The 25,471-nt window shown below is 41.1% G+C and overlaps 3 protein-coding genes across 3 annotated transcripts; all 3 read left to right on the top strand.

The window, feature by feature from the left end:
- Positions 1-7,373: 7,373 nt before the first annotated feature.
- Positions 7,374-11,933, top strand: LOC121618304 (rano class II histocompatibility antigen, A beta chain-like). Its single transcript, XM_041953729.1, has 4 exons — positions 7,374-7,446; positions 8,775-9,065; positions 9,612-9,887; positions 10,047-11,933. The coding sequence occupies exons 1-4, from the start codon at positions 7,392-7,394 to the stop codon at positions 10,184-10,186; spliced, it is 762 nt and encodes a 253-aa protein (XP_041809663.1). The 5' UTR covers positions 7,374-7,391; the 3' UTR covers positions 10,187-11,933.
- LOC121618313 (uncharacterized protein C20orf85 homolog) lies at positions 11,262-13,073 on the top strand. The gene is made up of 4 exons (XM_041953742.1): positions 11,262-11,320; positions 12,288-12,369; positions 12,568-12,666; positions 12,821-13,073. Exons 1-4 carry the CDS (start codon positions 11,262-11,264, stop codon positions 12,974-12,976), a joined length of 396 nt encoding a protein of 131 aa, XP_041809676.1. The 3' UTR covers positions 12,977-13,073.
- Positions 13,074-14,095: 1,022 nt separating this feature from the next.
- Positions 14,096-24,235, top strand: chmp4ba (charged multivesicular body protein 4Ba). Its single transcript, XM_041951120.1, has 5 exons — positions 14,096-14,424; positions 19,851-20,028; positions 20,593-20,707; positions 21,981-22,107; positions 22,213-24,235. The coding sequence occupies exons 1-5, from the start codon at positions 14,241-14,243 to the stop codon at positions 22,272-22,274; spliced, it is 666 nt and encodes a 221-aa protein (XP_041807054.1). The 5' UTR covers positions 14,096-14,240; the 3' UTR covers positions 22,275-24,235.
- Positions 24,236-25,471: the final 1,236 nt, after the last annotated feature.

The following is a 25,471-nucleotide window of genomic DNA, read 5'->3' as shown; positions in this document are numbered from 1 at the left end:
AGAGGTGTTATTGATATTCAGTCCAACCTCAGTATACCATTCAAAAGCAGCACAAAATGCCCTTAAAACTGAACCAGCAGTTCTCTGAACATTATAACCTTCAGTGGACACACAAAAAGACAAAATAGATATGGATGGATTGCAATTTGATATATATTTATATATATACTTTCATGGATTGGACACATTTGCTAGCTTTCAGTCACTGCCATAAGATTCATACAGCTCTCCTTCACCACTATTAACTAAACAGGATGCTGTGCTATCATGAGTCAAGACTAGCTAGTGACCAAGAGGGCTACTGAGGGATGGCTACTAATTTTAGCTGGTGCTAGCTGACAACCTGGCGAAGCAAAATACACCTGTATTTCTGAAATGCACTAAAGATTGTATGACTAACTGTATTTCATTCATCAACATACCATTAAGCTGCAGTCTACACCTCCAGCACTGCAGACTGACTGTTACGTGCTCAGTGTGTTGTGACCCCATTTATCCTACAACTTTTGGAAGAAACCAATACTGTAGGGCCAGCAGTCCCTTTTTTATTGGCCCACAAGAAATGTTATAAATAGAATAGAACATGGCCCGCTCTTGATACTTTTGCCTGAGTGTATTGCACTTCTTAGTTTTAACACCAGGGGGAGCTACCGTTGAACAAGGCAGCTGCCCCACCAAAAAAAAAAAAAAGACGATCACAGAACAAATTTAGCCCAGGCTACCAAACACGGAAGAACCAAAATAATGCAAGGTAGAAGGTTCGCGGCAGCATCACTGCTCCCACTGAGTACAATGCCGTTCCCACTTTAGCTGAGTTCAAAATATATTCCACAGTATCCTTGTGTTAATAAGCATGCATGCACATAAATAGTATGCAGGTACACGTGCGACAAACATCATTAACGCCGCATCAGGTCTGTCACTACTCCGCTTTTGCGCACCACTTTCTTGTGTGGGTGTTTCTTGTGAGCACGCAGAGTACACATCGCTGTGCACAGCGCACACACTGTGCAAAATCAGCTGATCTCAACTGATGCAGAATCGATCGCTCCTGGATCAAAGTGACATTTGTCCGGATTTTTGGCCCGAGTGACATCGGATCAGCACCGCAGCTGGATGAACAGCGCCTTGCTAATTTAAATACCCAGCGCAGCTGATACTTAGCAGAATAACTGACTAAAATTATATGCACTCCTGTTATTAAGTCCAATTCACTTTGTTAATTTTGATAACAGTTTCTAACGAACGCTAATTGGTTTATTAAAAGGCCAAATAACTTCAACAACAAGCTTGAAATATACCCATCCCATTTTCCCCTTTATTGTTCTCTCTCTGGGGGATCACCATCCTGACTAAGAAGAAATCTGAGGCTGCTGTTCTGAGAATGAGCTGCCAACCATTTTTTTTTTGTTTTGAAAAAATCAATAAAAATCCATTTATGAAAAGCTGTGATGAAGGCAGTTTTTTCTGCAATCATATTCAACAATATAGCATATTTGACCAACTTTTCATTGATTTTTCTAACTTTACTCCACTAAAGGTGAGGCTCAGCCCCTCCTATTTTTTTCTGTATGTGGTCCTCAGTGAAAAAAGTTTGGACACCCCTGCTCTAGACTCTTAGTCCTGTTAAATAAAATAAATATGTTTTGTGTCCCTCTTAGCCAGGATAATGCACAGACCAGGGGCCTGTTGCACAAAACTAGGATAAGGGATTAATCCAGGATAGGTTGGTTATCCTGGATCAACTTATCCTTGATCTGGTTGCACAAAAGTGGGATAAGTTGAAGTGGGATATGTTTTGACATAAGTTACCATGGAGATATATATATCAAAAGTGAAGTCACACAGTGCTCTACAAGATAGAAAAGCACAGAATCAAAGCATATTATTCATCACAAGAATAAATACACATTCTCAAAGGTCTGTGTATAAAACATCCTGCATGTCTGCACACTGGAATAAATGCAGGACAAATCCATACTTAACAAATGAACAGACAAATGTCAGGCCTGTACACACACAGTACACAGCACAATAGGCCAAATGAATAGCTATCTGCTATTGCAGGCCATATTCAACTTAAATGTACAGAATGCACTTTAACTGAAATAATTTAAAACATATTGGTCTCTGATCAGCCGACCACTGTCGTCATCTGAGGGCCCTCTCCTTCCTCAGACAGGCCACATTATGGAGGACAGCACAAGCCACAGTAATATCGCACGCTCTGTCTGGACTGACCCTCAGATGGTGCAGACATTGGAAGCGTGCCTTCAGGAGGCCAAAGGTCATCTCGATCCGAGCCCTTGTCCTGGCATGGGCTTGTTATATGCCTGCTGTGCTCCCTGAGGGTCTGCGTAAGATGTGAGGCAAAAAGGCACACAGGCATACCCTCTGTCCCCCAGCAGCGTGCGCCATCAGGCAAAGTGGCCTAGCTTTGCTGATCAGGTAGTCAGCATTGCAGACCATCTGAAATGATAAGATGTAGACTATTAAACCAATCAATGCACATCACAAGCAATGTACAGTGTTCATTAATGTCATAAAGTCATGTTCACCTGAACATTAATGCTGTGAAAGGATTTCCTGTTCACAAAATTTCCCTCATGGGCACCTGAGGGGTTAGGTCAGCTAGTGGTGACCCACCACCAGTGCCCTGCTTGTGGGTTTTTTTTTTTAATTGCTATAAGTACAGACAATATGTGAGCAGGCACCCTCTGGGTACAGAGTATGTACATGCATAATATTTGTCAGGGCACTTACCGTTCTGCAGGATGTTCTTGTACTTTATCTTGACTTGCTGCCAAGTTCGTTTGGGCCCAGTCATGTTTAATGGAAAAATGAACAAAGGACACACACACACATAATGAATGAAACAACAGAGGAGCATGAGGAGCAAATACGGAGCTGCATTTACATGATTTTACTCACATCTGCAGTCAATTTCACTGGTAGTTCCAGCTGTTTCATAATCAGAATACAACTACGTTTTTGGGGATGTTAACCCATAAGAACCCACGGTGACACAGGTGTCACACGTCCCAATGTGACACATCATTTGAGATCTTGGACAGTAGGGGGTGGTGTTTTGAAAAAAAAGTCAGAAATGTGTATATGTGGTCTATTTAGTCTGTCTTATGTCCCCCATAATTTTCCTAAAAGCAGAAATGGGTCCGGGTTCTCATGGGTTAATAAACTATTCTGATTGTAATTGTGATGGTTTCAGTGGAGTCATGACTGTCTTTGTGCAAAACTCACGCATTCAGGCGATCTGCAATGATTAGCCACGCTTTCTCTCGTTGTTTCATGGCAGTGGTGGTGTTTCCTTTTTTTTTAAATTTGGTCTTTCACCTCTTCATATGCGTCCATAATTATCTCCTGCTCCAACGGGGAGAAGTAAGCTGCACGAGATGCCATGGTGAATCAGTGAATCTGTGATTGATTGCGGGCCCTATTTGAGGAGCAGTGTGCTGCAACTTATCCAGGATTGGTTTCACCTGGCTTGATAAATCCGTGTCTACTTATCCTGGCCTGGCGTTTGTGCAGCCAATTCTAAGCCTGAACTCTGTTGTTTTGGATTGGTTGAGCCAGGCTCAATAACTTATCCTGGATGTCTAAATCCTACTTTTGTGCAACAGGCCCCAGGTCATCAGTACACAGACGGCAAACTACCAAACACAATACATGCTCACAATGCCCCTGTTAAAACAAAAGTCACGAGAAAAGCCTAAAATGACCTCCAGGCCACACTACCCACCTCAGAGACACGAGCATGTGACAGCCACCAGGCACACACAAAGGAAGGGCAGCCTTCATGCCACAGGTGTCTTAAATAGGCTGCCAAGTTAAAAGTTGGTTGGGAAAGGGGAGGAGCTGACCTTCTTTTTGGAGAGGCTGCAGTCTGTGGCCTCTAACTCAGGTTCTCTCTGCTACACAAACAAATGAAAAGCAATGTTCGCAAAATGCTCCATATTTTGCCTCTCAAATCAGCTGCCAATTTGTTATTGCGCTTGGCACATTAAGGGATTGCCCCTTCAGTCTCTGACTGGTAGGAATTCCTGACAGCCGCTCTTCTATCCAGAAATAAGCGCCGCTCCATTTGAGCCCTCTCCCAAACAAGGGGGCCTATTTATGACTGAGGTCTCCATAATATATATATTAACTATATAAATGGATATAGTTCAAAATAGATATGTAATATATATATGGAATCCATCACTTATTGGACATGTTACATAGTTCAAATGCGTATTTTCATGTTAAAGTATTTTTTTCCGTTTTACACTTTTCGACCGCAAATTTCACTTGCGTCAATGTAATCAGTTATGACCCACCACTGCCGGCTGCTACTGCTGCTACTGTAAAGTTTCAGCGGCTTTAATGAACCTTGCCTGACAAGAATAAACCTCTGACAGGGATCTCTGGTGGTTTTCTGGGGCTTTAACCACCGTGTGGCGCTGACGTTATGATATTACGTACAGAACTCTGCCTGAATTCTGAGCTAACCCTGGCGAAAGGATGCTTCTATCCAGCTCTGTCTGTCACACGGTTCACTATGCACCGTCACAAAGGGAGACACTTCAACGTATAACTCTACTTTTGTGTCCACTTATCGTCTTCCGTTCAAAAACACGTACCTCACCAACCGGCATGTCCGACTGTCAGTAAACAGCATGGGCAGAAGTACGCCTCCTTCATGTTGGGCTAAAATGGAGCGGGTTTGACTTGCTGCTCCCTTCAGGCTGTTTGTAATAAATAAGCAAATAGTATTGGCAAATGGTGTGTTTTAATATATTTGAATCAAATCCACATGATGGACTTGTGTAAAAAGGTCACAATAAAAATAATTTGAAATTGAAAAAAAAGGCTTTGTACAATGAATCTATCAAAAAATAGAAAAAGTGTTTGGCCCAGCAATAATTTAACTCTGGCAAAGAGTGTAAAACATACCTTGAAGTGCAAGAGGAGTGGATTATGGCCGTTTACAATCACAGAGGAGGTAGATGTGGTTGATAAAGTGACACTAATTCCAGGTATTGGTAGATACAGAGGTTATTGCACAGAATAATTGGACAGTAGAGTTGTACAGTCTGACAGCAGTGGGAAAGAATGACCTGCGGTAGCGCTCATTCCTGCGCTGAGTGCCTCAGCCGGCCACTGAAAGAGCTGCTCAGCTCCTCTACAGTACGGTGCAATGGGTGACAACTGTTGTCCATGATGGCTGTGAGCTTGGCCGACAGCCTCCTCTCGACCACCTTCTCCACAGAGTCCAGTGGGCAGCCCAGGACACAGCTGGCCCTCCTGACCAGCTTGTTCAGTCTCTTCCTGTCCCGCTCTGTGCTGCCCGGGGCCCAGCGGACGACAGCGTAGAGGATAGCAGAGGCTGCCACAGAGTCAGAAAAAGTCCCGAGCAGCGGCCTGCGCTCTCCCAAGGACCTCAGTCTCCTCAGAAGGTGCAGGCTGCTGCTGCTGACGTCCTCAGTCTGGAACAAGTCACCACTACAAAAGAGGCAAACAGTGTAAACATTTTGTGGGGTTTGTGGAAGTTAAACATTGCTGAAAAAGTTAACAAACCTCAAATCCCTTTTAATGGATACGACAACCAGGTCATCAGTACACAGACAGCAAACAACCAAACACAAACACAATACATGCTCACAATGCCCCTGTTAAAACAAAAGTCACGAGAAAAGTCTAGAAGTCAGAGACACGAGCATGTGGCAGCCACCAGGCACACACAAAGGAAGGGCAGCCTTCATGCCACAGGTGTCTTAAACTGCTCCATAATCTGCCTTTCTGTGTCGGGCCTGGACCTCAGCGTGTTCTGCAGACGTGGAGCTATTTTCTGACTGAGTGAGGGTCACAGTACATCAGACTTAACCCTCACACAGGATGTCAGTCAGTCGTGCTCTCTGTGTTTCCTCAGTGGCGGTTGGCCTGAAGGTGCTCTCACTTTGGATGTTTTTTGAGACGATGCACACACATAAGCACTTGGGTCCATCATGTAGAAGTGCTAGATTTAGCCACACAGACTACTTTCCATCTGCAGTCCCTCTGCATAGATCATATCTTCTCATCGTCCTTATTTGTTTTGGTTGAGGAGAAAATGTGTGGATCGTTGTCAGGACATCTCTTTTGCCATAAATGATCAACTAAACTCAGTGGAAACGCAAAGCACAAGAATTTGACCCTGGAGACCAGGATTTACTGCCCGCCTGATGCTTCATTTTAGGTTTTTTATGCAGCCATGTTGCCCTCAGATGGTTATAATGTGCACTAACTCAAAGCATGAAACAGGACATGCTTTGCACACCCATTCAAACTATGCCTCCACATCGAGGTATTTGTCAGACTGCTCAACCACCTCTGAGAGAGAAAGACTCCAGAGCATCTGACAGTGTTGAGGCTTTAGGCCAATGTTTGTCTCTGAGAAGTGAACAGTGTTTCTGATTTGCATTTGTAGATAATCTGTGTTTACCAAACCGGGTTTTCTGAAGTGTTGCTGAGTCTATGTGGTAATCCCCTTCATACAGTCATGTTGGTTCTTAAGGCAGTGCTGCCTGAGGGATCGAAGGTCGCCGATATTCTGTGTTGGTTTTTGGCGTTGCCCCTTCAGTGCGGAGATGTCAGAATCTCTTGATGACATTATGGATTTCAGATGGTGAAGTCTTTAAATTACTTGCCATTATGTGTTGAACATTAAATATCTTGTTTTTGTTCTGTATTCAGTTGAATACAGGTTAAAAATGATTTTTGTATTCTGTTTTTATTTACACCTCTTGGACTCACTTTCAATCTGTGTTTTTTTTTCCTTCTATTATTATTTTTTTTTGACACTGACCTTCACTTTAGTCCCCACAAACTTAAAAAACACAGTGGAGTCAAAGTGTTTCAAAGAGGAAACAATCTCCCCCTCTCAGCTGAAGAGTTTTACTTTCGGTTTTTACTTTGGTTTCAGCTTCTGTGTGAAGTTGGACGTTTTTTTGGGATCCAAAGTTTTTGAACTTGTTCACGAAAGTTGTGGTTCATGATGAAAATAACAGTTTGTGTTCACAAACTCAACAAAGTTTCCCTATCAGCGCCTAAACATGATGATAGCAACACTTTAGCAGCCATGAGTGGATATTGAAGGAAAAACAAATGAAATACATGGAAGTTTTGCAGGTGCATTCATGAAAAATGTTTCCCAACCGTGCTGTTTGTTAATGTTCTCTAAAGATGCACCGGGTGTGGCAGATTATTGGTTTATAAACTGAATTTGTGGGAGAAAAGGCAGGATTAAACAGAACATTTTTAAAGTGTGGTGGTGAATGGTGACAGTAACTGTAGCTGGAGGGTAGGAATCATCCATGAACTGCACACCAGCAATCTGGTCAAACAGTGGATTCGACATGAAACGCTTCGTGTTCCTGCCATTTCTGTGGCTTTTCTCTCTGTCTGTGGGGGGTGAGTCATTCCACTTTCCTGCATTTCCACTGATCTTTTTTCAAGTCTTTGGGTCACAGCATGTCGAGGTTAAAATATTGATGGTGAAACCTCAGAAGGTCAAGAGAGATCGAAGCTCTAGCTGATATCCAGTACTGTACAATATGCCTCAAGCCATTTCTCTATACAAAGTGATTCACAGGGAGATAATTCTTATTTATGTATTTGGGTTTTATCTCATGATTTCCACTGCTGAGGACAGTGGACAGGAGGTGGACAGGATTAAATTAGTTGTTTGTATGAAACAACATCAAATCTTTCAAGAACAAATGTCCTGTTAACAGGAAATACAGCAGCAGCAGTGGCAGTCCGTGAGAAGATGTTGACTCTCTGCCGCCTGTAAACATCAGACATTATCTCTGCAGAGTTACAGCGTCTACTTTCTCCTTTTTTCATTTGTTGAATGTCAGTGAATGTCATGAGGAACTTGTTCTTTACAGCAACTCTGTGCTTTGGTTGTGGTAGAAATTATAAATAGTTTTATACTGAAATGTGCCTTGACAGATTATCTGGATGAATCTCTGTGGGCTGGTCTAAATGTTAACTCTCTCTGCTTTCAAGGACATGCTTATAATTAAAAAAAAAAAAAAAAACAACTCAGGTGTTCATACAAATTTTGAAACAGGTTTCTCTGCTATAATAATTCCAATTACATCCATTCTTAATAGACTTTCAATGTAAGTGATGGGGGACAAAATCCACAGCATGAACAGGAGGCCTGATTGGGCCCTAGCTATTGCTGTGAACTCATTCTTTAATACGTTTGGACCACAGATAAATTTATATGATTTAAACTGTCAAACAAGAGTCCACAGCCATGCTAGCATACACTGAGGCACAGTGGGTATTGAAGATAAATGTTAATGCCTGCATGCTAATATGCTAGCATGCCAACACATTGATATTTAACAGGTACGCTGTTTACCATTTTCATGCTTTGGGAATTTCTGATTTCTGTGCCAAAACATATTTCCAAGTTGTTGGGATATTTCAGTCTTAACCCAGGTAGGTTGTGAACCAGCAAACATTGTCTCAACGGGCTGCAGATAAATGGCACCTGGGGAAGGACCTGGACGCAGACAGAGGAGGCAGCAGGACTACTTCTGTGTTTTATTGTACAGTTAAGCAGGTACAGTTAGGCAGGCATGTAAACAGGTAATGGGCAGGCAGACAGGTTAGGGGGGTACAGGGCCCGGTAAACATACAGAAACCACAAAACAAGAAAACCAAGAAAGCAACTAGCTGAACAGACGAAGTACGACTGAGAATGAACCGGCTTTATCTTTCAGACTGTGCCGCGGATGCAAACGGATACTTCATGTACGCTGACTTCTGCTGTGCCGCGCACTCCAGAGACCCGACTCAGGTGGAGTATCTGGTGGACTGGTTCTTCAACGAAGAGCACATGATGCAGTACAACAGCACGGTCGGGCTTTGGACGGGCTTCACTCCCGCCGGACTAATCACTGCGCATCAAGCAAATGAAAACAAGGGAGACCTCCTACAGAGGAAAATGGAGAGGCAGCGCATATGTGTCAACAACTTTGATGTATTCTTCACGGCCATTAAGGAAAACATGGGTGAGTACTCAAATTGTAAGTACGGGGCTGTTGTTAGCCTAGCTTAGCATTAAGACTGAAAGCAAGGGGAAATAGTTAAAAACTACACCTACCAGCATCTCCAAAGCTCACTAATGAACACACTGTATCTTGTTCATTTTTAAACATACACACACACAACCGTAAAAACAACACTGTGGTTTAAGTGAAGCTAAGTTTTGGAACTATTTCTCAATAAACAACATTCTTGAGCGCAGACTCGAGCACAGGTACGATACACAGGCTTTAGAAGCATGATGGTACCAAACCTGGCAACCCCACTGTCACAACAAGACTGCACACACACATAAAGATAAGAGTTCCAGCACATCACTTCCCCTAAAACCAGGAATTGGGTATTCCTGCCCGCATGACTGAGACTTCACTGTTGTGACTTTCACTGGGACAAACTCAACCTGTTTGAGGATTCAGCGTTAGGCCACTTCTGTTCAGCTTTTACATGCTTCCCTTTGGCTTCATCGTCAGTCTGATCCTGTCAGAAAAAAACTCTTCACCCTCTGATTTCAGCTGAACCCAACGTCACTCTTGTCAAGACCACCACCTCCAGCCATGGCACCGTGTTCGTGTGCAGCGCTCACGACTTCTACCCCAGATATATCAGGGTGACGTGGCACCTGAACGGGCAAGACGTGACCACGGGCGTGACCTTCAGCGACGTGTTGACAAACGGAGATTGGACCTATCAGGTCCACTCCTTCCTGGAGTACACACCTGAGCGACGGGACACAGTCAGCTGTGTGGTGGAGCACACCAGCCTCAAGGAACCGAAGATTTATGACTGGGGTGATGATGGAGTGGCAGTTTTACTCATGATGGATTAGATTAGATTAGCAAACTTAAATGCTTTGATAGTGAAATTAATGTGAAATTGATATGCTGTAATTAACAGGCATGGGATATTCTGTCCTTAAAATATACATTTTTCTTCTCTTTTTCATACAGATGCGTCTTTAAGTCAGTCCGACAGGAGCTACCTGATTGGTGGAGTTTGTGCTCTGCTGCTGGGAGCAGTGATTCTGTCCGCAGGACTGATCCATCACCGGAAGAAAAGATGTGATCCACGATTTTCAAGTGCTTTATAATCCAGATAAATTGGAGGTCTATCTGCCTGCTTTAGAAAAATGAAAGAAAACTTTATTTACATAGCGCATTTCAGCGATTTGAGTGAAATTAAATCATACATCACTGACATGGAGCCAGGTGTCTTGGGACCTGGTGACAGTGCCCCCTGTGGATCATTGTTGCCTTACAAGATCCAAACTATTCCATCAAGGGCCGTGTGGCAGCAGGTCTGTGTTCCAACCAATCAAGGGGCCACCTAATTGTCAGCTGAAGATTGAGATCAGCTGATTAAATGAGTCCAGCCTGGTGAGCTCCTTCTTGGTTGGAATGAAGACCTGCACCCACATGGCCCTTTATGGTATAGTTTGGACGTGGCTGGTCTACAGTAACACCAGTAGCTCTGAGGCTGTCCTTCAAAGGCACAACAGTGTTTTTAGCTAAGCGACATGTTATCATTCTGGTGTTTGTCTGGTAATGTTTGCTGTCTTCTCCATCTCAGTTTTAGCGTGTTAGCTAATGAATTAGCACTAAACATTATAGCTAATGCTGATTGGATACTAATTAGTTTTAGTTGCAAGTGTCTGATCATAAACAAAAGCAATAATTTATATTTAAGTTTATTTTTAGGTTGATAATGATGCTAGATGAAAATATGGGAGATTGGGAATCAACACCCAACCATGCATACACAAAAGTTGAATGTAATTTTGTGTCAATCCATCCAGTGGGTGAACTACTGGACTGCACCTGATGGTGGCGCTACATAAAATGTCATCTGGGGATCATTCATTATTGTACTAAATTTCATGGCCACTCATGTAATAATAGTTGAGATATTTCAGTCTGGACTGCAAACCCCAACATGTCGGAATTCCCAGTGACCCTCCAGTGGTTCCATCCCACCGTCGCCATGGTTACACAGAAAGCTCAGAGAGAAGAGATATACATGTCTCAGGGAACTCCATCTCCATGACGACGGTAAACAGGTCTGTCAGTGTGACTTACACACAGGTGAAACATTAGCCGGACAGAGAGAGAGAGAAGACACGGGCGCTGACACACACACACAGACACACACACACAGACTCAGGACAGATGGCGGATTCACAGCGAGCATCTGAACCCGTCAACTTTGTGCATCAAGATGAAATCTGGTAAACCTGCTAACTGCTGCTTTTTTTCTGTGCTGTGTATCATTTGTGTTTTATTTCGATCTGACTTCATGAAAAGGGCTCAGAAAGATGTTCTTACTTATTATTGTTGGAGATGATCATCATGCTGACAGGATGTTTAAAATGACTTGACAATCAATGTGTTTTCAGTTGTTTAGAAATATACAAGATGTGCAACACATCCTCTGTGATTGAATTTCAAATGCAAGTCTTCCTGCATGCTTGTTGTGAAGACTATTAAAATTATTACTATTATATTTTTACTGGTAGTGCTGTTATTATAATCATCATTATTTTTATTATGTTCACTTTGTCCACTTCATCCTCTTTCTACATGTTCCTTTTCTTTTCCTCTTAATCTCCACATGAAGTGCACTGCGTTTTCAGTTCCTTGTTTTAATGAGATAAGAAGTCTGGAGATAAAATGATTTGATGCAATAAGAAAAGCGTCTTGTGAAAACTGAATTATTGGGTATGTAGTACTAATGACAAAAAAATATCTAAGTACTAGATGAACCATATCCTGATGCAATATGAAAGAGATCTCCTTAAGTGAAACTTTCTTCATTAAAATGAAAAACTCATTGCCATGGTTGCACTGCTGCAGAGGGCGGATCAGCCTGCTTCATGCATGGTTTCCAGTTCTATCTGATGTTTACGTTCTGTCTCCATATTCTCCACAAGACCGTCTCATTTTAGCAACTTTAAGCCATTTATTATTTTGTTAGCATTCAACAACTCTAGCTCCCATGAGTCTTTCTGGAACCGGACCTTCATCTTTCTATGGATTTACACTGAGGTTAGAAGATAGGGAGGTTTAACAGTTTGTTCAGTCAATGGTAGAAAAGCCAACAGACCTGCAAGTCACATAAGCGGCATACAAAACTTAAACCTATTTTGTGTGTGTGTGTGTGTGTGTGTGTGTGTGTGTGTGTTTGTGTGTGTGTAGGAAAGCACATGTAAAGGTTGAGAAGGATTCGGCTAAAGTCTGGCCCAAAAAGTGGGGCTTCCTGACCGAGGCCTACAAGGAGGTAAACATACAAACACAGCGCCCTCTACTGTTGAAAAGGTACCACAGCAGGTGCATTTCATAGGCAAGACACCAATAACACATACTAACAATGAGGAAACTGTCCTCTCAAAACAAAAGAAGGCACACAGGTATTGTTTGGAGTCTTTCCATCCACACAAACATGATCACACCACTTTATCTGCTTTATATGTTTCAGTACGAGAGGGAGAGTGTCAAGCTGAAGGAGATGGTCAGGGTGAAGCTTCCCCATCACCTGGCAGTACGACCTCCAACACCCCCAGAAAAACACATCCAAGTATGATATCTATCTATCTATCTATCTATCTATCTATCTATCTATCTATCTATCTATCTATCTATCTATCTATCTATCTATCTATCTATCTATCTATCTATCTATCTATCTATCTATCTATCACACAAATGTCCACACTGTTTCTTTCCTCCAGGTTGGCCCCTCTCCTCCAGTTCCTCAGACAACTCAAGCCTTCATCGGTTGGCGCTCAGGTCACTCACATCTTCAGCTGGAAAAGTATGGCACGGTGCATCATGGGAGGCGTAGTTTTCTGCAGGAGCTGGGCTGGCCTCCCGATGCTTGCAGCTGACTGTTTTTGCAACTCAGTATTGAATGTAGAGGAAAAACTCAGGGCTTAAGACTGTGTAGATTTCTGAGGTTAGCCTGGAAGATGCAGTGTTGAATAAAGATATAAATTCAATTAACCATGTGGTTATTACCAGTATCATATAGCTCTTGATTTTAACATCTGCAATTGTTCTTAATTGACCGTCATCTGTATTTCTTGCTCCTTGTTAAGTTTTTATACCCTTAAACTCCCTGTTTGCCAGTCTGTGTGGCCTATTTCTCTCCTCAAAGTTATTCAGAAACAAATTTCAGTGAATAAGAATAACAATTTTAAAGCCACCTCCACTCAAAAAGGTGTTATTGATACATAACCTCAGTGTTTGACTGACACTGGAAGGTCTCTAGAAGGCTGTTTTCACTTTCATCTGCTGAAGGGGGAAATTTATTATCGCTCACCATGAATCTCAAGCAGGATTTTCTGACATTACAACCAGTCTGGAGGCCAGTTGTGGTCCAATATAGCAGCAATGGTCGCCTGTCCATGCACCTTAACCATGAGACTACTGGGGTGCCTTGTAAATACTGGAATCTTCAGTGAGGGAGAAGGAATAGATGGTATTGGTGGATCACAGATACTTGAAAATTTCTTTAAAAAAACCATAGCAGACATTATTATTTAAAGCAGAGTATTTTTAAATTGACTACCGGCTTAAAACCAGATCAAAACACTGTACAATGTAATTTGGCAGACGGGAAACAGATGTGAAGCAGGTATTACAACAACAACAACAACAACAACAACAACTACTACTACTACTACTACTACTACTAATAATAATAATAACAACAACAACAACAATAATAATAATAATAATAATAGTTACAGGTTAGTACAGATTTCTATAACCTCAATTGCAATAATAGCAACATGTTAATCATTCTCTAAAGAAGAGTTAAAAATAATAAATTGAAGTTCTTTTATTTAGGGTTATTATTCAGCCCGTATGTAAACGATTTCTAATAATAAACGTAGTTCAAGAAGCGCTTCTGGAGAACCCCCCCCCCCCCCGTAATGTCTCACGCATGAGTCACGTAATGCTGCTGACGTAATGACATCACGAGGCCTCTCTGGAAAGGCGGAAGAAGAGAGAACAACAACAGCGTCGGCGACGGTAGTTGACGAGAAAGACAGCAGAGCAATTTAGCTCTTCCTTGTTCGGTTTCACAAAGTGTTGGCAGTTTGTGAAAGGTTATTACACCCGTTATTGTTCACATTTAGAGACAACATGTCGGTATTTGCTAAGTTATTCGGCGGCGGGGGTAAGGGTGGTAAAGCGCCGACACCCCAGGAGGCTATCCAGCGACTCAGGGAAACTGAAGAGATGTTGGCCAAAAAACAGAATTTTTTAGAGAAGAAAATCGACCAGGAGCTCATAACGGCGAAGAAGAACGGCACGAAAAACAAACGAGGTGAGGAAAAGCTTCTGAGCTGCGAGGTTTGACGCGTTTGTCAACCCGCTGCGGAGTTTGTCAGTTAGCCCAGAGGCTAACGAAAGAGAAGGAAAAGGAAAGTTGGCAGATGACAGTTACCTGAACACGGGTCTGTCCACACAGCCGCATGACTCCATTTTTAAATGTCCTTTTTTTAACGGCAGCACAGTGTGAAACAATTTAAACAGCAAAAAAAACCCCACACAACAAGTCAGAAAGTTATTAAACAACGAAGGCGCTAAAAACTGAAGAGTTGTTAAACTGTAGTCTGAGATAAACACATACTTTCCTGGTGCATTTGTAAGTGGTCAAGATCAAACTGCTTCAACTGTGGCGAGTTTATTGACTTGACAATCCAGCCACAATTAAACAGAAGTTTGAAAAAAACTGCGACTTGCTATGTGATTTTAGTAGTAATAAATAACAATTACGCTCAATATTCACACAGTGTAATAGCTTTGTACTCTATTTACTCTATGTTGTAACTTCTGTGTCTCCATTTATATCTATACCACGGCCACCTCCGTTTACTCCACATGTATTTACACTCCAAATGTGTGGTACTGCCCCCGGGTTGTGCCTGCCATGTATTACCATTATACAAGTAATTAAGGGTCAGTTTGTTGAAAGTATCTCCAGAACCCTTAAAGGCTCTTGTAAACATCTGGATAAACATATTTAATCTGCTGCATGTTTAAAAAAGATCGTTAATCCATTTCCTCACTCGTGACTCCAATCCAAACAAAGGTGATAGCTGATTTTTTTTAGCTTGCTTTTACAATGGGAACTAAACTTTAAAAATTGTGTCTGATTTATTTGCCTATATAAGCTTTACTCAATATTAGTCAATAATTTCATACACAATCACCTACTTATGTGTTTTTAGTGCAAAAATAGTCTGGGGATTCTGCGAAGAACTTTAAAGAGTTTGTTTTTCTGATTGTCCTTTTCACTTTCAACATTTGTAGCTTAGTGAATGTCGTTACATGAAGCTTGTTGTCAACTATAGTTACATTTACACACATAAGTATGTGAACTGGCTACGACTGCCTTACATTATTAATTAATTATTTACTGTGTGAGATGTCAAATTGATGTCATGTCAAGACAGGTGGCCTATCTTTATATGGCACATACCTGTCACAGGGTGAGGCCAGGACTGCGTCAAGTTTGGCTGATCAGTATCAACAATAGACCAAGCTTATGATTAGGATGTGCCTAAACAAGTTTTGATTGTGTATGTGAAGGCTGTGACACTGGTGTAATACTGTTAAAGCCATAGTTGATGTGCACATTCATAACACTATGAGGAAGATGAATAGTTCAGTTTAAGGCCTGTGAGACACTCAGACCAGCAATTTAAACTCTCCCAAGGCAGGATTTTTCAACTGTCAAAAGCTGTCATGGCAATAATAATAAACTTTTCCATCTCTTCAGAGGAAAAGACAATTAGCACAATGCTACACGATCTAGCCTGCTGCAGCACAAATGTGCTATGATTATGGTTTTATTATTTGAAGTGCTGAAACATACCTGCAGTTACAACCACCATAATTTTTAGCAGATTTAGGTGACTACACGCTGGTTAGTTTGCTTACAGTTTGTTCCGGTCACACTTCTCCCATTTCAACTCTGTGCGCTTAGAGACTAGAGCTAAAGATAAGACAGCTGACTGTCATTGTTACCTTTAGTCAGACATGGTCTACTCTCTTAGACAGCTGATAGAAATGTTACTCAGTACATCATGTTCAGTTACTTGCCTGGTTGCTGACATAAACAGGTGTGCCAGCACAGCAGTTTCACTATTCACTATGGTGACTGGTACTAATGAAAATAATGCTGTCAACAACTCCCTTTACTGTGACCACCATACTTTTTAGAGGGCTGTGAACACAGCACAGTACCTCTGTGTTTTATTTTGATCAGCTACATGGGAGGTCTGTTGTAGTGGTCAAACAGAGGAGCAGCAGAAGCCATGTGTGCAGACAGACTGTTTGCAGGAGCTGCAAACAGTCTGTCTGCACACATGGCTTGCTTTGCTAACATGTTGAAGGTTTAATTTCAGCTTTTGAGCAACACACTGGTCGCATCACCCAACCAGTGGAGGAGAACTGGACCAATAGCACATCTGCTGAATTTGCTTCGTGCAGCTAAGCTAGAAGCTGTTGGTGTTAGTAGCTTGTAGGAGCACAGTATACAGTAACTGTGCCACTGCCCATCACTGTTTTTGTGCATGCAGATTTTGTGTGCATTTACACAAGTTGAAAATAAGAAAAGCCAAAAAGAAGTAGTGTATGGTGCTTTAAGGATATTTTATATTAGTGCTTTTGCAGAGTGCTATAAAGTTGCATCATACAATTCACTGTTTATTAGGCTGGAGTAGGTCCAAGGCAAACATGGTGTAGTTTTACACCATTCAGCTGTAGTGTTTGAGGAGAGTTTTGAAAATGTTTTGATAACACCATTTATGGTGATATTTCTTCCCACAGTGATTGTGGGAAGAACATATGGCATGACACACTCCTAACTACACACAGCCAGATTGCCGGCTGTTGTTGCTGAGAGATGTGCAATGTAACCAGAAACCCTCTCTTAAGAAAAAAGGCACCACACTAACACTCAGACCACATATGAACTCATTTACAACTGGTTTTAAAAGTCCCTTTCTGCATTAAATGGTACAGCAGCTTCCAACCCTGAAACCTGATTTTTCATTCTGCCACTTAGTGTTATTCTTGTTGATACACAAAATCAATAGATTCCTCTTAACAAACATACCAAACATACCATAAGAACCGCATCTTCAAAGTGGCTCTCAAAGGTTTATTTTAACTACTTGGTGTTTCCACATTTACTATTGTGCTTCACCTCCTTCTCACGGTTCCACACATCAGGTACTTTAATATGGGTCTGTGCCTCTGTTTAGCAGTGTCTGTTTTTTCCTCAAAGAGAGGAATATATATTTATTATAGAGAGTTAAAGTAATCAGGAAGGAACCGAAAAATTGCATCATTGTGAGGAAATGTCTATGTAACAGGAGCAATCACAGTACATCAGCAGTTTATTCCTGAATGTTATACAGACAACAAATCCTAAAAAAAATTAAAGTTCATGGATTAATCTCTCCAAAGTGCCAGAAACAATGGTGAAAATGCCTCCACCTTTGGCATTGACTCATGTATCTACATTATAGCTGAATGGAGTTCATGGAAGCAAGAGGGAGTCACTACTGTAAAATGCCACTGAGATTGTCTGGTGTTCAGTAGAAAAGAGCAGGACGATGATGGAAAAAAGGGTCAGAAAGTGACCTTGTAAAATCCAAGGTGTTCTGAATGCAATTGTGTAACCCAGATAATCTCATAATGATTTGTGTGATGCTGGGTAATAATGTTATCAGTCCAGGAATAGGGCCTATGATGATATAATCTGATGAAACTGGAACTGTCAGCTGCAGCCTGGCTCCTGGTAGACCAGACCAACCACATACTGTAGATTTATAAAAGGTGTGTTTGTGTGTGTGAGAGAGCTAAAGCCCAGTTATTCATTTAAATAAAAATCTACCTCTTAAAATCTGTGAATTTAAAATCACATTTTGGTAACATTGTAGGTAGCAAAAACCAAAACATAAGGCCCAAATTATTCGCAGAGGTCTCATCCTCCTCCAAACAAATGGACCCAGTGATAAAACCACTCAAAACACTGAATAAATAAGTTTCACTTTAAAAACTAGCACCTCTGTGGTGCTTTTTAGTAGACAGAGGACACCTGGAGGGCAGTGGGCCAAGCTGCAACTAACGTTAGCTCAGCTGAACTTAAGATCCAGACATTCAACGACTAAAAGCCTAAAAGTTAAAGATGAAGTTACAAACAGCCAGGATTAAATAAGTGTCGGTAAGAGAGTAGTCATGTGCAAATGTTATAATATCCAGACATCCGGCCGACAGCCGGCGATTATAGAAAACTGGTTGTCTGTGGTCGTCTCTGTTAGCAGCGCTGTGAGGCTGGACTCTGGACTGTGGTGCTCACATAAGCATGCTAACATGGTCACAAGGACGATGCTAACATGCTGATGCTAAGCAGGTATAATGGTTACTGTGTTATCTAATTTAGTGTTTTCACACGCTAATTAGCACCAAACACAAAGTACAGCTGAGGCTGACGGAAATGTAATTAATTGTGCAGGTATTTGGACATAAACCAAAATGTCAGAACAAATTTAAAATTTATCAGCAGTGTATGACATGTCTGAATCCAACAACACTGTTCTTTACACAAATACGCCATTTTTACTGTAGTTAACTAATAGTTTCAGTTGCTTGTTGCTGCTCAAGAGGGCGACAGCAAGTAGAAAATGTTTTACTTCGAAACCCAGTTCAGTTGCCCTTTGGAAAATAGTAGAAGTACCATGACCTGGATGACTGAGAGTCTCCACAGACATACTTGCCTCATTTTACTTCATCAGCCTCGTCCCTCCTCTCATATGACTCAGCAGGTTTAGGTGAGGTGATTTCCCATGTCATCACCAGAGGGGAATTCCTTTTGTTCTGTTTTACATAATCATTTCTGTGCGTTTCTTATTTTTCATTGGATGAATGATCATTTGATTGAAAAATACAGATTAATTGCTAATGAAAAAATGTTTGTTAAATCTGTACATGCTATAATACATTTAAATTATATAATGAAATTAAATCATTATGATGCATGGGGCTGCAACTAATAATCATTGTCATTATTGATCAATCTGATTATTTTTTTGATCAATCAACAAAGTGCTTGGTCTGTCAAACGTCAGAATATAATTAAAGGGCCAAGTTGACATGTTTAATTGCTTGTTTTGTCTGACCAGTTCAGATAAGTTAACAATCATCAAAAAGCATGACATTGATGCCGGAACCACTGAATTTTTTGCTTTATAAATGGCTTTACAATAAATGACATGATATTAGTTGTCAAAAAAGTTGTTGATTAATTTTCTGACAGCTGACAAGTCAATTATTTTAGCAGTAATACTACAAATGTCACTTTTTTTATACCTAACCAAAACCAGTCAGAGGTCATCTTTGTAGTGGTGGAAATCTCAGCCAATCCAACAGTTCCCTCGGGTTTTTGAAATTTTATTATCCCAGTTATTTTGGATGAGACCAGACCTCTGTGTGAGAGGACAAACCTAAGATAGCCCGACTGAGGCATACGGCGTCTGCATGCAGAGATTTGGCTCAGACAAGATTTTAGCAGATTAAGTGAGTCCTGCTTCGACAAACACTGCAATTCAACATGCAGCACAGCTCCCCCTGCTTCCAATCTGTCCTTCCAACACTCACAGGACGCAAGCTGCTTCTGCTTCAATAAGTAAGAGTAGTCTGCTGAACTAAATGTGTCTCACCTGTTCTCTCTCTTTGCAGCGGCTCTGCAGGCCTTGAAGAGGAAGAAGCGTTATGAGAAGCAGCTGGCTCAGATCGACGGCACGTTGTCTACCATTGAGTTCCAGAGGGAGGCGCTAGAGAACGCCAACACCAACACAGAAGTGCTGAAGAACATGGGTTACGCTGCCAAGGCGATGAAAGCAGCACACGAAAACATGTAAGAGACATTTAGAAACAGTTATTATTATATGTAATATTTCTTCTGGCCTTGGGCCTCACAGTGGTCTCACTGCTATTAATTGGGTTTTGGCCCGCCGTACTGCTCGCAGTGTGATTAGTTTCTCTGGCCTCAACATAGTATTATCACACCTTTCGTCATTCAGAACCAGTGGTTTGTACCAGCCCCAGCAAACAACATCAGACCATATTCTCTCTGTCCTGATCCCAGGTTTCCAGTCGCAGACACAGCAAAGAGGCTTGTGCTGTTTGGAGGTCACGCTCGCACAGTACTGAGAAATGATAAAAGTGCTAAAAACTATGGTGGCAGCCTTCTCAACCTTCTGTCATTAGTCTCTGTCATATGTACATATAAAGGATCCACTTTTTAAAACTTTTGGCAGAGAAAAGCAAGGATATCAGCAAAAGAATGTAAGCAAAGCAGGGAGCTCTGTAGGAAGTAAAGTAAATGGTACATGATCCATCGTTGGCTTATGCTGAGACATTTTTGTATTTATGCAAACATTTTCATCCCCTCTCCCTCTCTCTCTCTCCTGTTTCACAGGGACATAGACAAAGTAGACGACCTGATGGCGGACATCACAGAACAACAGGAAGTGGCACAAGAAATCTCAGATGTAATTTCCAGACCAATTGGTTTCGGAGAAGATTATGACGAGGTGAGAACATAGACCAGAACTGTTTCTTGAAGTCAGGAATCATAAATGCGTTTCAGCCCATAGAACCAGGATCTAAAGTCTAAAGATCTTTAGTTAATCTGCCATAGTTCTGAGGGTGATACTTTATGATGGCCCTGGCACTATCAGGGAGTAGCAGTAACAGTGTTATCAGTGTTAGGACCTCTGCATATCCGCGTTGTCTAAATTCATTAACCAATGTTGTTTGCTCAAGAATGAGGTGCTCATAAAAGGCGTGCTGTATTTTATATGTGCAGAGCTCTAGACTCGATACTTGGTCTCAAGTTGCAAAAATGAAAGACAGGCAACTCCACTTGGACCTGAGGAGGCTTGACCCATAAATATAGGAAAATGCAATATTGCACATAGTTGCCCCTTTTGGAGCTCTGCCAAAGTGTCATGAATAATTCAGGACATAACTGAAAGTACACTTTTAGTTGCTGCTGCTGGCACCATAATGAAATGAGAGAGAAATTAGCCCTTCATTCTAAAACTAGTGTATGTCTATATATATTTATATACACACATGCACACTCACACACCGTTTGCTCTATGCTAAAACCTAATGGGAATTACCATTAATGTGCTAAGGCAAATTAGCATTGTGACTGTGAGAATATTATCTTAACAAACAGTCAATTTTCTCAAGCTTAACATAAAAGCGCTTGTGCTCATACTCACGGGCATATATATATATATATATATATATATATATATATATATATATATATATATATATATATATTTCACATAAGTGATAGCCGCTGACTTCACATTTCTAACTCTCCCACTAAGTCTGCTACTCTGCAACTTAAAGATTAGATTAGACTTCATTGAACTATTTATTATTAAACAGCAGCTACAGCTCACATCTGCTTCATTTATTATTTTCTCGTGGCACTGGTTAGACGAGCAAGAAGAACTAAATGTAGCAGGTAACTTTAAAAAGTATTTTATTTACCACTTTAAAACTCTGACTGACTGACATGATGTGCGATGTTTTTAAAAATATGATATATGATAATAAGTCTATACAAGTGTATGGTTCAACTCTTTCCCCTGGTCTGGTGTTAAAAAGCAAACAAAAATCACAGTAAATCATAATATCGAACACTTAAATTGCAACAATTAAGAATCACAATACAATTCAACCATTATTGTCTAAGTATGGTGATAATATTGAATCGGGAGATAAAAATATCATCCCAGCCCTATCCAAACATGATTGCTTGAATACTTATGTGTGTGTGTTCAGGATGAGCTTATGGCTGAGCTGGAGGAGCTGGAGCAGGAAGAATTGGACAGAAATCTTCTGGAAATCGAAGGAACAGAGGACGTTCCTCTACCCAGCGTACCATCTTCAGCACTACCATCTAAACCGGGTATCATATGTCACTTAATTCACGCTCTATGCAGCATTCCATCCACATCACTAAAATCTATACAGTAAGATAATTACATTTCATGTTTTTTCTGTTCCCTTTTAGCCAAGAAGAAGGAGGAAGAAGACAAAGACATGTCTGACCTGCAGGCCTGGATGGCTAACTAAGCTAGCTTGCCCTGCTAGCTAGCCAGTGCCCCTCTCCTGTCTGTCTCTGTGCCACCAGGCTGGTCCCAGACATCTGGAAGCGAGACAGGGACTCTGGGCTGCTGAGCTGGCTGCCGGCTTGCTGCTCTGTCTTAAAGCCTACGTCCCGATATCTAGCCATACCCCGACCCTGAAGTATGCACTTGTGCACATATTCACTGACTTAAAATGAAGTGAGCCCAGGCTTTTCTCCTCTGATGAATGATACACAGAGAATCTCTTTGCTCAACTTATGCACTCCTCTTATTGTAAAGGGCATAGAGCAAGTGTCATCCCCCAACAGCCTGTGGTTCTGTATATCGAAGTTCTCTTTGCGAGCAGAAAGATTGCATGAATGGGCACTTAGGCCAGGAGTGTGCAAGTGCATACTTCTAGGGAAGAGTGTGTGGAGGAACAGGGCGAGGTTTGTTTCTCGGAAGAATGTGAAGAATCAACAAATGTTTGAGGGGGAAAACAGCAAAACCAGAAGGACAATATGACTCAGCCATTTTTTTGCTTCCTGTCATCGCTCTGCTCTTCTACAGCGATGACGGCAGCCCATCATCTACAGCACGTCTGCAAAATCTCAACAGCAGCGAAAAAGATAACTGATGAAAAAGTAGGACTTTCCCATTGATTATCACTGTCAAACTACAAAACGATGTCTTGGTACAGCACTGGAAACGTCCCGCAATGGGAGGATCCAGGCTTTGATCCCTCTAACAAGCATATCTCCTGCAAAGTGTCCACAGGCAACTTGTTGGTCATTCAATTAAGGAAATTCCTAAAATGTAGCGAGGAAAACAACAATATTCTGAAAATATTTTACTTATCTCTAGTGGTTTCTAGTCATCCAGTTTGTCCAGGTGTAGAGGTGTCTGTAATATCACTGCCTCCATCTCAATACAATGCAGGTAAATGAATTCCTTTTTTTCTTTTTTTGCATTTTTTCACCACGAATATTCCCACTGAGATTCAGAATCTCCTTTAAAAGGGAGTCCTGTCCACAACACAGAAGTATTTTGCTGTTTAATGTTTCAATACAATAATCAGATGCATTATTAGAAAAAGTGATCATTTCTCAGTGGAAAACTGTGCAGAAATCAACCAAAGCTACTCAGTTTTGTTCAGTTATGCATTGTAGGAGTGGTGGGCCTCCATTATGTCTGTCAGAGGGCACATTGTCTGTTACTCAGTTGAAACTTGTACGTGCCTGACACCTCCAGCGCCTCGTGTGTCTTTGGTTTAACAGCGATGCTCTTTGAGAAAATCCTGCATGGGTGGAATTTAAAGGTAATGTGTGTGAGCGTGATGCGATGTTCTTTCAGCCTTTTGACACAGTGACCTCTTGTGAATATTTAGTCAAATTGAGTTGGTGCGCTGGATTTCTTTCATTTGCTCTCGGCCCGCCTGTCATGTGGAATTGATTTAAACACTGACAGATGAACATGAGACGTGTTGGTTTCATGTTGATCTTCATGATAAATCAATTGTCGCTACACTTCCCTCCTTCTGTCAGCAGACACGTTTATGCATGGACGGACCGGGGTCGGTCCAGAATCAAACATATGGTTGAGGCTATTTTAAACACCTCTGTCTTTGAGTGAATGCATTAAATGAAGTAGTGATTTAAAACTTTTGCCCGTTTTTGTCATCAAATCACCATATTTGTGAGCGGGTCGACCCCGGTTCTGATATTTGAAGACTATTACACTAATGGTTGAAAAGAAAGTTGCATATGCCAATAGAGTTTGTTTTTCTTTTTTTCTGTTTACCTCAAATATCACTCATCTTCTGCCTGGCTGTACGGAAACACAGTGTGACCTGTAGCCGGTACAAAGAAGTTGGACTTTGGAGATTTTCCATGCGGTAGCCATGTTGCTCTGTGACTGGGGTTGTATACAGTTTACCTTAATAAAGTTGGGATTCGATGCAAATATCAACACTGTTGGTTCTGTTCATGCACAAATAAGTTTCTCTTTCATGCCTTTCTCAGTTACTCCTGCCATCTGGAACTCGGTTTTCTGTAGAAGTGCTTTACTGCAGTTAGAGTCAAGGTACAGCAACAGAATATGCATGTGGAGTACAATTATGGGAGGGATTTGATCAAATCCTGAGCAGTTTATACTGATTTCTCTGAAGTAAATGTGATTTAGTGAGCATGAAGTCTCTGAAGAACCACAGGATTAAATCTCAGCAATGTTCTTTTAAATGTTAACATGCAAACACACCTCTGACCGATGATACTGTGGATACTACAGGATCCACAAAAATTATTTTTTTTTTTATATGGACAGGATTATCTAGTCACCTCAAATCACATTTGATTGGATATACTTATTATAGGCCCCCTGTTTTGTTTTACAGGAAGAGATCTTGCTATTGAAATATTTATATTTACCAACAGATAATAGAATAATTCATGCAGAGATACAGGATAAGGACCTGTTACTTTGCTAGCTTGCTAGCATGCTAATGTTACAACGTTCCAAAACAAGTATGTGCTGCAAAGAGGATTTTTCTTTTTTTATAAATCTTCATTAAGATTTTCCTCACATTGTTCATAGTGACTGTTGCTCAAAGCTGCTACTTAATTACACTGAAATGTTTCAAATTCCAGCCAAGCAAGAGCTTGAATAACAGGTGGGATTATGCAACTCTTCTACCCCTAAAGTCCTTTGACCGGACTTGCGCGTAAACCTTGTTTATCCACAGTTTCAGTTTCATATTATAATGCTGCTGTTCTGACCTTTGACCTCATTACCAGGTTTCTGGTGCTTGCTGTGAACTGAAGACCTCAACATATTTCATCTATGTATGTATGTTCAGTAGTGAAACTATTTTGTGTGTAATTCAGAGTCAAAGTCTTCATGCAAACTGACAGTTTTTTTACATTATAGATAATAATTGAATGCTCCCCTATTTATTCATAAGGGAACTACTACATGAAAATGTATAGCCTTTTTATTTTACGTCTTCTTTCATTTCATTCTCTCTTTGACACTTTAGTTCACATAGCTTGGACGCAGTTAAACACAACAGTGCAGTACCGTCTGTGATTTCCACCAGCTGTATTGTTGCATTATTGAATGGATTCATAATCTACTTTAGTAACAAAGGAACCAAAAAATCCTACTGCATAAATAATCGTATTTATTAGGAAAAACATTATATTCTGT

Source organism: Chelmon rostratus, chromosome 2 (genome assembly GCF_017976325.1).
Source record: "Chelmon rostratus isolate fCheRos1 chromosome 2, fCheRos1.pri, whole genome shotgun sequence".
In the NCBI taxonomy this organism is placed as follows: domain Eukaryota; kingdom Metazoa; phylum Chordata; class Actinopteri; order Chaetodontiformes; family Chaetodontidae; genus Chelmon; species Chelmon rostratus.
The sequence above is the reverse complement of the archived record's forward strand: the minus strand, read 5'-3'. Positions and strand labels throughout refer to the sequence as shown.